This window comes from Argopecten irradians, chromosome 9 (genome assembly GCF_041381155.1).
Source record: "Argopecten irradians isolate NY chromosome 9, Ai_NY, whole genome shotgun sequence".
Taxonomy (NCBI): Eukaryota; Metazoa; Mollusca; class Bivalvia; order Pectinida; family Pectinidae; genus Argopecten; species Argopecten irradians.
In genome coordinates this window covers 25,102,228-25,117,410 of record NC_091142.1, presented here as the reverse complement: position 1 = coordinate 25,117,410, position 15,183 = coordinate 25,102,228, and the positions used below count along the sequence as shown (strand labels likewise).

Here is a 15,183-nt window from a genome sequence, read left to right as displayed (position 1 = left end):
CGCTGGTCGAATTTCAACAAAATTTGACTGGTAGCATCCTTATGGGCTACTAACTGAAAATTGTACAAATGATGGGACTGATCCCCCGGGGGCCTGAGGGGCGGGGCCAAAAGGGGTCAATTTGGCTATTTCCATATAAACGACTTCTTCTCTGAAACCAAGCATGGGATAGCACCCATAATGCAATGGTAGCATCCTTATACGGTGGGGATTCAAAATTGTACAAATGATGGGGCTGACCCCCCAGGGGCCTGAGGGGCGGGGTCAAAAGGGTTCAATTTGGCTATTTCCATATAAACGACTTCTTCTCTGAAACCAAACATGGGATAGCACCCATAATGCAATGGTAGCATCCTTATAGGGTGGGGATTCGAAATTGTACAAGTGATGGGGCTGACCCCCCGGGGGTCTGAGGGGCGGGGTCAAAAGGGGCCAATTTGGCTACTTCCATATAAACGACTTCTTCTCTGAAACCAAACATGGGATAGCACCCATAATACAATGGTAGCATCCTTATAGTGTGGGGATTCAAAATTGTGCAAATGATAGGGCTGACCTCCCGGGGGCCTGAGGGGCGGGGCCAAAAGGGTTCAATTTGGCTATTTCCATATAAATGACTTCTTCTCTGAAATAAAGCATGGTATAGCACCCATAATGCAATGGTAGCATCCTTATAGGGTGGGGATTCAAAATTGTGGAAATGATAGGGCTGACCCCCGGGGGCCTGAGGGGCGGGGTCAAAAGTGGTCAATTTCCATATAAATGACTTTTTCTCTCAACTTAACATGGGATTACGCTAATATTGCAATGGTTACATCCTTATAGAGTTTGGATTCAATATTTTGCAAATGATGGGGCTGACCCCCCGGGGGCCTGAAGGATGCGGTCAAAAGGGGTTAATTTAGCCATTTCCATATAAACAACTTCTTCTCTGCAACTAAGAACGGAAGAGCACTTATAATGCAATGGTAGCATCCTTATAGGGTTGGGATTTGAAATTGTACAAATGATACATGCTGGGATGAAGGGCTACCAAGTTTGTTCAAATGAATGACCTTGACCTTCATTCAAGGTCACAGGGGTCAAATAGGCTAAAAGATTTTAAACAACTTCTTGTGAATAACTAAGAGGCCTAGAGATCTGATATTGGGTCTGTGGCATGCTAGAATAAATGGCTACCAAATTTGTTCAAACAGATGACCTTGACTTTCATTCAAGGTCACAGGGGTCAAATAGGCTAAAATCGTTAAATAAGTAGCCTAGAGACCTGATATTGGGCCTGTGACATGCAGAGATGAATGGCTACCAACCTTGTTCAAATGAAGGACAATGACCTTCATTCAAGGTCACAGGGGTCAAATAGGGTAAAATCTTTAAATGACCTCTTGTGAATAACTAAGAGGCTTAGAGATCTGATATTGGGTCTGTGGCATGCTAGAATAAATGGCTACCAAATTTGTTCAAACAGATGACCTTGACTTTCATTCAAGGTCACAGGGGTCAAATAGGCTAAAATCGTTAAATAAGTAGCCTAGAGACCTGATATTGGGCCTGTGACATGCAGAGATGAATGGCTACCAACCTTGTTCAAATGAAGGACAATGACCTTCATTCAAGGTCACAGGGGTCAAATAAGGTAAAATCTTTAAATGACCTCTTGTGAATAACTAAGAGGCTTAGAGATCTGATATTGGGTCTGTGGCATGCTAGAATAAATGGCTACCAAATTTGTTCAAACAGATGACCTTGACTTTCATTCAAGGTCACAGGGGTCAAATAGGCTAAAATCTTTAAACGACTTCTTCTCAAGAACAAAAAGTTCCAGGGTACTCATATAGGGTCTGCGGCATGCTTGGATGAAGGGCTATAAAGTTTGTTCAAATAAATTATCTTGACCTTCATCAGGTCAAATAGGCTAAAAAAACTTAAAGGCCTATAGAGACCTGATATTGAGCCTGTAACATGAATGACTACCTTGAGACTGGAAATTGGATTTGCAGCATGGTGGGGATCAAGGAACCTTCATTCATGGTCTAATTCATTAAATATATCAGGACCTGCACTTCTTCCAATAAATGAGTTTTTTTGGATTGCCTAAACTGTGTGCCACTTCTTTATTCTTTGAGGTGTTGTATTGTGCCAATAGTCAGATGACCGTTAAGGCCCATCGGCCTCTTGTTCATAACCTAATGGAATTTGTCCCGTTTAAAGGTAACAACAAGAGTTATCTTCCCTTTCTCTTCTATTCATTTCATCCGCGACACTCCTTCAGGTGTCGCCCAACTAGTACAAATGATAGGGCTGACCCCCAGGGCCTTAGACAGCAATAGATGCGAGTTCAAAAAGGTCAATTAGGCTACTACTTTCATATAAATTACTTTGTCTCTGAACCTATGTATTGGATAGCATATTTGTATGGTATCAATAGCATCATTGTATGGTTGTGATTCAAAATTAAACTTTGGGAGTCAATTTTGCCTATTTTTCTAATTGTCAGAGTCTTGTGATAATTACTAACAAAAAAACCAGGTGAGCGATACAGGCCCTCTGGGCCTCTTGTTCTTAAATGCATTTCATTTAAGTGAAATGTTAAATGTGTAAAGAGTACATCCTCGATACTCCAGGGGTTACTGTTGTCACTGTTTTCAGATAAGGAATCCATGGGGATGAGGGAAAACTGTCACCCCTTTGCAGCGTTATATATGAAAGACATTGTATATATATTTCTTTTGCAGTGTAGATGTTGTGGATTTTTTCCGTTAATCCATACAGTTTGTTATCTCATGTGTTTCTAATTTAAGTAAATGCTTTCTCTGTACTATGTTACAAGGAAATCGCTCGACAAGTGCGCGAACTGTGGACAGATATACTGAGATTTTTACCTGGTTTATTTCGAGACTTGGACATCAAACCTTCGCTGCTTCATGGTGATCTCCACAGGTACAATGCAGGGGAGACAACTCTTGATGGACCAGGTATGTCCACTGCTGTAATATAGATCTATATACTAATATCTCTTATAACATTCTAACGTATATATATTCTGGTAAACTTAATGTTTGATTCAAGATTTTCAGTAAATCACGTGAAAATGTGTTACATGCATGCATGGTATCTAAAGAAGTAGGTAGGCATGGCAAGGTAGACATCCAACGAGAAAGGCATACAACAAGTCCATGTATACAACGTTTAATGTTTTACAATGTTCAATTGAAAGTAATTTACTTTCGTAGAAAAGTTGCTAAATTATTCATAACTGGTTTTTCATTACTTCAGCGGTCCATTGATTTAGCGTCTTCACACTAGTTGTGGTAGTAACTAATATAATAGTTCTATCTAGTCATTGAGAATCATTGTATTGTAATAAAGCACGTAATGCTACATTATAAGCTTCGATATGGGTTCAAGTTGTGAATTATTGCATGGATTTTTGTCAAAATGTTTCAGTGAAAGCGATATATAAGTTTTGTATGCGTGGTCACTGTTGCCCGCATCATGTCGGAAATTAAAAGTGTGCAATAACATTAACGACAATCGCTACAAATAGTGTAGAAAAAGGGAACTAATTAAGGACTATTAAGTGAGGCTAAGTCTGTGACATAACCACGAACCAAAATATGACATATATGTATCGTTCTACATTCCTTATGAAACATTTACAAATGGAGTGGTATCACTTTGGGCCGTTTTACGGCCATTCATTGATAAGCAAAATATTTTGCATGAAGATACCTTAAGGTCAGCTGCATATTGAATGCTATTAAAAAAATCCTATTTTTTCTGTGCTCATGGTTATAATTGCAGAGGTCAAATGGTGAAAATTCACATTTATTTAAGTCCTAATTAATTAAATATTATGATAGAGATATTATTTTTTGCAGATTTTGCCTGTAAATATTGGGTTTGTGGAGTTCAGTTCAGAAAATTGATGAAAAATTCAAAAAGTAGGTCATAGTGACCTAGTTAATGTTTAGTACTGCATAAGGATCTTGACATAACTGCTTAATATTAATTCATCGGGTAACATTGGCTAGGTCACGTGCATAAATTAGGTCTTATTCAATGAATGGTATCATCTGTCCACTAAGCATATGCTGTTTTCCTATGTTTAGAGTAGGAATTTAAATTATTTAGACTTGTTTTATGAGCTTAATATCAGAATTATGCCTGCTGCCCCACTGCCTGATCGTGAAAGGCGACTTAATTTGGAATCTTAATTTCACGGTTATTGAGATAAAATATTTAATTTTTTCAACTATTTCAAAGCTTTAGAGTAATGTTTAGCACTTGATTTGTATTTGGTCAGATCTCCTTAAGATTATTACATCCTAACGTCACATTTGCTGGGTCCCGTGTATAAATTAGGTTACATTCAATGAATGTTATTGTCTGTCAACTAAGTATCTTCTGGATTTTTCATGTTAAAAGCAAGTGTTTTAGCTATTTAAGTTTATTGTTTATTAAGAGAAAATATTAAGCAACACCTACATTACAAGTATGATGTTAGAATTGTGCCTGCTGCCTCATTGCATGATCGGAAAAGGCGATCAAATCTGGGATCTCAATTCTAGTGGCTACCTAGATCAAAATATATTGGATTTCTGTCTCAAATATCACTCAGAAGGTTTCTTTCTCATGAAAACTTTCCTGTCACTAAAAATGCTTGAGATTGTCTAATAGAACAAACTTAAATAGCTTAAACACTTGCTTTATATATAGAAATTACAGAAGATACATAATTGACAGAATATACCTTTCATTTAATATGACCTAATTCATCCCCGTCACCCAGCTCATATGACCGTAAGCTGTCATCATCTTAACCAGATCATTATAGAACCTTATCACTCTGAAGGTATGGAATGGAAGAAAATGTAAACTGTTTTCATCTAGGTAGCAATGAAATTTTAAGATTCCAAATTAAGTCGCCTTTCACGATCAGTTGCTCGAAATTAAGCTCATAAAACAAGTCTAAATGATTTTAAATCCTGCTTTAAACATGGGAAAACAGCATATGCTTAGTAGATATATGATACCATTCGTTGAATATGAACGGATTTATGCATGTGACTAGCCAATGTGACCCTAGGATGTAAATCATCTTAATCAGGTCATGTCAAGTACTAAACATCAATTTCAAGCTATCAAATCTTTGAAAAATCTTAGTTTTGAACAAAAATATTAAAGTTTTTAATGCTAAGATAGAATAAATGCTTAACTCGGTCACTGTAACCTTTGAACTTTTCATCAGTTTTTTTAACTGAACTTCACAAACCTAATATTTACAGGCAAAATCTGCAAAAAATGTTATTTCTATTCTAATATTTAATTAATTAGGACTTAAACAATGAAAATGTGAGATTTTTCTTCTTTGAGCTTTGACATCTGTTGTTACCATGAGCGCAGGAAAATATAGAATATTCTGAAAAGCATACAATATGTAGCTGACCCTAAAGGATCTTCATGCAAAATAATTTGCTTATCACTGAGTGGTCGTAAAACGGCCCAAAGTGATACTCCTCCCTTCACGACATTGTTAAGTATTTTGATTGATGCCGTTGAAATTTCAAATCGTTGATCAATACGATTAAGCAAGTACAACATGTAAGCTGTACCCATACCCGAGCCAAAGTCACGCAATAATAACCACTGAGGAGTTGATGGAATTATTTTTAGACAAGAACATGCATCTAATAAGGTAAACACACTACGTACATATTGTAACAGCGATTTGAGTAGTTCTAGACAAAACATCATTTACTATGCTGGCAAGGGCCAGGACTCGCCATACAAGACATCCGACCAATATGTCTAATGGCGGACAGTAAGCGAGTTTGAACATTTCACTTACATTTCACTACAGTTGGCTATTCTGGCATATCACAGTAAAACCAACTAATCTAATTTCTATTAGAAGTGGTTTGTTTCCTAGATATGTGCAAATTTTAATGTAATCTTAGACATGTCTCTTTAAAAACAAATTTCGCTTGGCCATAGTTATTGTTAGCTATCGGACATGTAATAATAGAAAATCATTGAAGTTCGCGATAGTGTTACCTGTGTGTTAATATCCTATAGTAGGGATGGTGAAGGTAATCATTCTTAAGATATTTTAGAGATGCTCCACCGCCGACAGAACATACACCATACACATCATTTGAATAATGATTGGTGTTTTCTCATGTAAATGTATGTCTAACTAACACACAAATATAATCTAAAATAACTTTTTGTTTTTGGTGGATGCCCAATCAGTATCGACTTTGTCGGGACGCAATAAATGATTTTAATATTTTTATCTTGAAGTAAAATAAGACTCTCAATCTGTTCAATGTTAGAGTAACATTTGTAACTGAAAGACAATACTATTAATGAATGCAGAATGTATGTCTATATTTAAAGATGAATTGGAAACGACTTAAATAGGTGTAGCCTGATGCCCAATCCATTTAATGTATATAATATCAATAAAATCTTGTTGAAATTGAAGGAAAATACTTGTTCGTCTGTTCCATTTTTATAGAGAAAACATAACTTCAGTAGAGTAGTATCTTTAAATATTTATTATTCGCTGAAAACCAGATCACCATTTTCTACAATATTTGATATACGAAACCACACAGCTCCAGGAATTGCATTGAGGGTTTATTGGAATTTTTAATGATTCTCAGACCTTTGTCATTATACCAATTACATTTTTAGGTCATCTGACCGAAGGTCAGGATGACCTATTGTCATCGTGTTTCGTCCGTCGTCGTGCGCCGTGCGCCGTGCGCCGTGCGCCGTGCGCCGTGCGCCGTGCGTCGTGCGTAAGACTATTTATACAAAAGCCTACTCTTCCTTAATCCTTGGATGGATTTCATCCATATTTGGTTTGAAACATCATTGGGGAAGGACAATCATATATTATATAAATGAGCCTGGTCCGACCCCTAGGGGCTGAGGGGTGGGGCCCCAAAAGGGCAAATTTTCTTATTTTAAGCTTTAAAATCCTACTCCTCCTTCATCCTAGGGTTGATTTCATCCATATTTGGTGTGAAACTTCATTAGGGAAGGACAATCATATTTTATATAAATGAGCCTGGTCCGACCCCTAGGGTCAGAGGGACTGGGCCCCAAAAGGGCAAATTTTCTTAATTTTAGCTTTAAAATCCTACTCCTCCTTTATCCTTGGATGGATTTCATCCATATTAGGTGTGAAACATTATTAGGGAAGGACAATCATATTTTATATAAATGAGCCTGGTCTGACCCCTAGGGGCGGAGGGGCGGGGCCCCAAATGGGCAAATTTTCTTAATTTAAGCTTTAAAATCCTACTCTTCCTTCATCCTTGGATGGATTTCATCCATATTTCGTTTGAAACATCATTGGGGAAGGACAATCATATTTTATATAAATGAGCCTGGTCCGACCCCTAGGGGCTGAGGGGTGGGGCCCCAAAAGGGCAAATTTTCTTAATTTTAGCTTTAAAATCCTACTCCTCCTTTATCCTTGGATGGATTTCATCCATATTAGGTTTGAAACATTATTGGGGAAGGACAATCATATTTCATATAAATGAGCCTGGTCTGACCCCTAGGGGCGGAGGGGCGGGGCCCCAAATGGGCAAATTTTCTTAATTTAAGCTTTAAAATCCTACTCTTCCTTCATCCTTGGATGGATTTCATCCATATTTCGTTTGAAACATCATTGGGGAAGGACAATCATATTTTATATAAATGAGATAGGTCCGACCCCTAGGCGCAGAGGGGCGGGTCCCCAAAAGGGTAAATTTTCTTTATTTTAAGCTTTAAAATCCTATTCCTCCTTCATTCTTGGATGAATTTCATCCATATTTGGTGTGAAACATTATTTGGGAAGGACATTCATATTTCATATAAATGAGCCTGGTCCAACCCCTAGGGGCTGAGGGATGGGCCGCAAAAGGCCACATTTTTATTTAGCCCACCATCATCAGATGGTGGGCTATTCAAATCGCCTTTCGTCCGTGGTCCGTCGTCCGTCCGTCCGTCCGTCCGTCCGTCCTTCCGTCCGTCCGTCCGTTAACAATTCTTGTTACCGCTATTTCTCTAAAAGTACTGAAGGGATCTTTCTCAAATTTCATATGTAGGTTCCCCTAGGACCCTAGTTGTGCATATTGTATTTTGGGACTGATCGGTCAACAAGATGGCCGCCAGGCAGCCATCTTGGATTTTGATAGTTAAAGTTTGTTACCGCTATTTCTCAGAAAGTACTGAAGGGATCTTTCTCAAATTTCATATGTAGGTTCCCCTAGGACCCTAGTAGTGCATATTGCATTTTGGGACTGATCGGTCAACAAGATGGCCGACCAGCAGCCATCTTGGATTTTGATAGTTAAAGTTTGTTACCGCTATTTCTCAGAAAGTACTGAAGGGATCTTTCTCAAATTTCATATGTAGGTTCCCCTAGGACCCTAGTTGTGCATATTGTATTTTGGGACTGATCGGTCAACAAGATGGCCGCCAGGCAGCCATCTTGGATTTTGATAGTTAAAGTTTGTTACCGCTATTTCTCATAAAGTATTGAAGGGATCTTTCTCAAATTTCATATGTAGGTTCCCGTAGGACCCTAGTTCTGCATATTGCATTTTGGGACTGATCGGTCAACAAGATGGCCGACCAGCAGCCATCTTGGATTTTGATAGTTAAAGTTTGTTACGGCTATTTCTCAGAAAGTATTGAAGGGATTGTTCTCAAATTTCATATGTAGGTTCCCCTCGGACCCTAGTAGTGCATATTGCATTTTGGGACTGATCAGTCAACAAGATGGCCGCCAGGTAGCCATCTTGGATTTTGATAGTTAAAGTTTGTTACCGCTATTTCTCAGAAAGCACAGAAGGGATCTTTCTCAAATTTCATATGTAGGTTCCCCTAGAACCCCAGTTGTGCATATTGCATTTTGGGACTGATCGGTCAACAAGATGGCCGCCAGGTTGCCATCTTGGATTTTGATAGTTAAAGTTTGTTACCGCTATTTCTCAGAAAGCACTGAAGGGATCTTTCTCAAATTTCATATGTAGGTTCCCCTAGGACCCTAGTTGTGCATATTGTATTTTGGGACTGATCGGTCAACATGATGGCCGCCAGGCAGCCATCTTGGATTTTGATAGTTAAAGTTTGTTACCGCTATTTCTCATAAAGTATTGAAGGGATCTTTCTCAAATTTCATATGTAGGTTCCCGTAGGACCCTAGTTCTGCATATTACATTTTGGGACTGATCGGTCAACAAGATGGCCGACCAGCAGCCATCTTGGATTTTGATAGTTAAAGTTTGTTACGGCTATTTCTCAGAAAGTATTGAAGGGATTGTTCTCAAATTTCATATGTAGGTTCCCCTAGGACCCTAGTAGTGCATATTGCATTTTGGGACTGATCAGTCAACAAGATGGCCGCCAGGTAGCCATCTTGGATTTTGATAGTTAAAGTTTGTTACCGCTATTTCTCAGAAAGCACTGAAGGGATCTTTCTCAAATTTCATATGTAGGTTCCCCTAGGACCCCAGTTGTGCATATTGCATTTTGGGACTGATCGGTCAACAAGATGGCCGCCAGGTAGCCATCTTGGATTTTGATAGTTAAAGTTTGTTACCGCTATTTCTCAGAAAGAACTGAATGGATCTTTCTCAAATTTCATATGTAGGTTCCCCTAGGACCCCAGTTGTGCATATTGCATTTTGGGACTGATCGGTCAACAAGATGGCCGACCAGTGGCCATCTTGGATTTTGATAGTTAAAGTTTGTTACCGCTATTTCTCAGAAAGTATTGAAGGGATTGTTCTCAAATATCATATGTAGGTTCCTCTAGGACCCTAGTTCTGCCTATTGCATTTTGCGACCACCATCTTGGATTTTGATAGTTTAAAGTTTGAAAAGCAGAAAAAAGAAGTGTAAGTTTGAAAAGCAGAGAAAAGATCACTCTTTCATTTGTCAGACATAGATCAATCTTTGGTGGGCGCCAAGATCCCTCTGGGATCTCTTGTCTTAATTTAAGCTTTAAAATCCTATACTCCTCCTTCATCATTCTTTTATCACCTATTTCAATCTCCCTGGTTTGTGCTTCTAATAATTTATTCATATCACCCATTCATCTTTAATTTTGGATTTGCCTCTAGCAAAAGCATTACTATTGGTACACATCATATTTATGAAATTTTTTCTTTTTTTAGGTCATCTGACCGAAGGTCAGGATGACCTATTGTCATCGTGTTTCGTCCGTCGTCGTGCGCCGTCCGCCGTCCGCCGTGCGCCGTGCGCCGTCCGCCGTGCGCCGTGCGTCGTGCGTAAGACTATTTATACAAAAGCCTACTCCTCCTTCATCCTTTGATGGATTTCATCCATATTTGGTTTGAAGCATCATTAGGGAAGGTCAGTCATATTTTATATAAATGAGCCTGGTCCGACCCCTAGGGGCTGAGGGGTGGGGCACCAAAAGGGCAAATTTTCTTATTTTAAGCTTTAAAATCCTACTCCTCCTTCATCCTTGGATGGATTTCATCCATATTTGGTGTGAAACTTCATTGGGGAAGGACAATCATATTTTATATAAATGAGCTTGGTCCGACCCCTAGGGGCTGAGGGGCAGGGCCTCAAAAGGGGAAATTTTCTTAATTTTAGCTTTAAAATCCTACTCCTCCTTCATCCTTGGATGGATTTCATCCATATTTGGTGTGAAACTTCATTAGGGAAGGACAATAATATTTTATATAAATGAGCCTGGTCCGACCCCTAGGGTCAGAGGTGCGGGGCCACAAAAGGGCAAATTTTCTTAATTTTAGCTTTAAAATCCTACTCCTCCTTCATCCTTGGATGGATTTCATCCATATTTGGTTTGAAACATCATTGGGGAAGGACAATAATATTTTATATAAATGAGCCTGGTCCGACCCCTAGGGTCAGAGGTGCGGGGCCACAAAAGGGCAAATTTTCTTAATTTTAGCTTTAAAATCCTACTCCTCCTTCATCCTTGGATGGATTTCATCCATATTTGGTTTGAAACATCATTGGGGAAGGACAATCATATTTTATATAAATGAGCCTGGTCCGACCCCTAGGGGCTGAGGGGTGGGGCCCCAAAAGGGCAAATTTTCTTATTTTAGCTTTAAAATCCTACTCCTCCTTCATCCTTGGATGGATTTCATCCATATTTAGTGTGAAACATCATTAGGTAAGGACATTCATATTTTATATATTTGAGATAGGTGTGACCCCTAGGGGCTGAGGGGTGGGGCCCCAAAAGGGCGAATTTTCTTACTTGGATGGATTTCATCCATATTTGGTGTGAAACATTATTGATGAAGGACAATCATATTTTATATAAATGAGCCTGGTCCGACCCCTAGGGTCAGAGGGGCGGGGCCACAAAAGGGCAAATTTTCTTAATTTTAGCTTTAAAATCCTACTCCTCCTTCATCCTTGGATTGATTTCATCCATATTTGGTTTGAAACATCATTGGGGAACGACAATCATATTTTATATAAATGAGTCTGGTCCGACCCCTAGGGGCTGAGGGGTGGGGCCCCAAAAGGGCAAATTTTCTTATTTTAGCTTTAAAATCCTACTCCTCCTTCATCCTTGGATGGATTTCATCCATATTTAGTGTGAAACATCATTAGGTAAGGACATTCATATTTTATATATTTGAGATAGGTGTGACCCCTAGGGGCTGAGGGGTGGGGCCCCAAAAGGGCGAATTTTCTTATTTTAAGCTTTAAAATGCTACTCCTCCTTCATCCTTGGATGGATTTCATCCATATTTGGTGTGAAACATTATTGATGAAGGACAATCATATTTTATATAAATGAGCCTGGTCCGACCCCTAGGGTCAGAGGGGCGGGGCCTCAAAAGGGCAAATTTTCTTAATTTTAGCTTTAAAAACCTACTCCTACTTCATCCTTGGATGGATTTCATCCATATTTGGTGTGAAACATCATTTGGGATGGACAATCATATTTTATATAAATGAGCCTGGTCCGACCCCTAGGGGCTGAGGGGTAGGGCCCCAAAAAGGCAAATTTTCTTAATTTTAGCTTTAAAATCCTACTTCTCCTTCATCCTTGGATGGATTTCATCCATATTTGGTGTGAAACATTATTTGGGACGGACAATCATATTTTATATAAATGAGCGTGGTCCAACCCCTAGGGGCTGAGGGGTGGGGCCCCCAAAGGGCAAATAATGTAAAACATTATTGGGGAAGGATAATCATATTTGATGTAAATGAGCGTGGTCCAACCCCTAGGGGCTGAGAGGTGGGGCCCCAAATGGGGAAATTTTCTTAATTTTAGCTTTAAAATCCTACTCCTCCTTCATCCTTGGATGGATTTCATCTTTATTTAGTGTAAAACATTATTGGGGAAGGATAATCATATTTGATGTAAATGAGCGTGGTCCAACCCCTAGGAGCTGAGGGGTGGGGCCCCAAATGGGGAAATTTTCTTAATTTTAGCTTTAAAGTCCTACTCCTCCTCCATCCTTGGATGAATTTTATCCATATTTGGTGTGAAGCATCATTGGGGAAACACAATTATATTTTATATAAATGAGTCTGGTCTGAACCCTAGGAACTGAGGGGTGGGGCCCCAAAAGGGCAAATTTTATTAATTTTAGCTGGCTCACTTCCTGTTTTAAGGTTTCAGTCTCCGATCTCAATAAAAATTGGTCTATATGGGTTTTAATTGATGCCGAACAACATGCAAACATTTTCGTAAAGATTTTGGTATTCCAAGATGGCCGCTGGCCCACTTCCTGTTTTAAGGTTTCAGTCTCCGATCTCAATGAAAATTGGTCTATAGGGGTTTTAATTGATGCCGAACAACATGCAAACATTTTCGTAAAGATTTTGGTATTCCAAGATGGCCACTGGCCCACTTCCTGTTTTAAGGTTTCAGTCTCCGATCTCAATGAAAATTGGTCTATAGCGGTTTTAATTGATGCTGAACAACATGCAAACATTTTCGTAAAGATTTTGGTATTCCAAGATGGTCGCTGGCCCACTTCCTGTTTTAAGGTTTCAGTCTCCGATCTCAATGAAAATTGGTCTATAGGGGTTTTAATTGATGCCGAACAACATGCAAACATTTTCGTAAAGATTTTGGTATTCCAAGATGGCCGCTGGCCCACTTCCTGTTTTAAGGTTTCAGTCTCCGATCTCAATGAAAATTGGTCTATAGTGGTTTTAATTGATTCAGAAGGGGGAACTTTAGGTAAGGACAATCATATTTTATAAAGGACCGAGGTAAGACCCATGGGGATAGTATGACCGAGGTCCAAAATGGGAGCTTTACTGAAATGGCTTTAAAATCTGACTCCTCCTTATATTAATCCTTGAATGGGTTTCGACCATATTTGGATGAAGGGCTACCAAGTTTGTTCAACAAATGACATTTACCTTTTTCAGAAACTTACATATTCAACTAAGGAGTTCCTTGTATTGTTTATATTAATCGTTAACCAATACTTTATACTGTGACTTTGTTGTTTTGTGCCATGAGTTAGATGACCGTTAAGGCCCATGGGCCTCTTGTTGATAAATTCCTCTGGTTTACTGCAACTACTCACATTTCGCAAGACCATTGCCTCCATCCACTTTCAAGATGTCTTTTCTACCCCTTCGAGAGTTTTTTTAATTGTAACGTTTAATGTTAGTACCTAATTGTAAGCCATCGAAACCACTGTCCCATAAAACTCATATCCCTCTTATATCTTATTTTACAATTTTAGCATAGTGTCGTTTGTTTAATCCTACATTGTGTCTATCGTTGTCTTTCAGTGATATTCGATCCCGCTGCATTCTACGGACATTCGGAGTGTGACCTGGCTGTAGGTTTGGCCTATCCTGGATTCAGCAATAAGTTCTATGAAGAATATTTTAGGCAGATACCTAAAACACCCGGATTTGATGAAAGGCTTGATCTTTATAAATTAAATCAGATATTTAATTATTGGTATGTATGACTTCTCTATCAAATTGCTTGTTCAAATGATCTGAAGTAATCACATATTTTTTATTTTTGTAATAATTTATTTCATTTTCATTTTTTATTCTTGCTTTCCATAGGCACCTGTCATTGGGTCGATAAATTGCTTATATAACTGTCACCCGTTAATATTTAACTTTGTTAGCATAACACCATAGCTACCGAGTCAAAGGCTTCCCATTGATAATTAATAATTCATATGGTTATGATATTTTCTGTATTTTGTAGGAACAATTTTGGTCCCAAACAGTCTCAACGAGCTATTGATTTGATGAGGAAAATAATCGCCGCACATTCAGGTTGACAACACTATTGTTATGAGTGTCATGTAATTTATATGGGTAGCAATGTCACAGCACAGCCATTGGAGCCGGTTATATGAGTAATGTGGATCGTTATCGAATGGGATTGACTGGAATCGATTCGTTTATTTTTTAATGCAGGACTTTAATTTTAATCAGTAAATATAATACAGGCGAATCATTACTTCTTTTTTAATTTTGCATTAGTTGTTTAGAAGAATACTTCTAGAAATTCTAGTGTCGAACTGATGCCAACTACATCGCATTATTGTACCGATATAAACTGTTAAACGGAAGAAATACGACACTGCTTCGTATACCAAATCGTATAAACTGGAAACTAATGTCATCAAATACAAAACATGCAATGCATTCATACTATTTACGCTGTCACATGATACTGACAAATATCGAACCAATCCTTGAATTTGTGAGTAGCAATCTCTGATTTTAAATTCTGTTAAAAAAGACCATGAAACAGAACGATGAAATAGCTGTCTTACAAGAAGTAATCTTGTCGCAAGATTAACATGAGAACATCATCTGCACTTTGTCACTTTAATATTGATGACATCATCGGCAAAGTACGTCACGGTTACACTGCATGCATTAATGACGTCACACAATTAGTATGCCTGAACATCATGTTCGAAAGATTAGCGAGTCAATCTATCATATCCTAGCGATTGACAGATAAATATGTCACGGCTACAACGGGTGAGATACAGCTTAATGGTGAGTGAAATGTACATAAGTGGAACGGCAAACATGGTTACTTAGGCAAAAAAAATGTCTTTTTAGTGCTACATTGGCAAAAATCATAGGGTCGGTAGTTCGGGAGGCTTTTTTTTTTTTTTTTTTTTTTGTCTTTTCTCTTTTTTT

At 38.5% G+C, this 15,183-nt stretch overlaps 1 protein-coding gene and 1 long non-coding RNA gene across 3 annotated transcripts in view; one reads left to right on the top strand and one right to left on the bottom strand.

The window, feature by feature from the left end:
- Positions 1 to 3,055, bottom strand: part of LOC138331867 (uncharacterized) — a 12,766-nt gene extending 9,711 nt beyond the window's left edge. The window contains exon 1 of the long non-coding RNA XR_011209736.1: positions 2,883 to 3,055. This is a non-coding gene — a long non-coding RNA (uncharacterized lncRNA). The remainder of the gene's footprint in view (positions 1 to 2,882) is intronic.
- LOC138331866 (fructosamine-3-kinase-like) overlaps positions 1 to 15,183 on the top strand; it is a 19,887-nt gene extending 4,704 nt beyond the window's left edge. For both annotated transcript variants that reach the window (XM_069279696.1, XM_069279695.1), the window contains 3 exons: positions 2,831 to 2,975; positions 13,792 to 13,966; positions 14,228 to 15,183. In XM_069279696.1, coding sequence (XP_069135797.1) covers positions 2,831 to 2,975; positions 13,792 to 13,966; positions 14,228 to 14,303 — 396 coding nt within the window. In that variant the 3' untranslated portion in view covers positions 14,304 to 15,183. The remainder of the gene's footprint in view (positions 1 to 2,830; positions 2,976 to 13,791; positions 13,967 to 14,227) is intronic.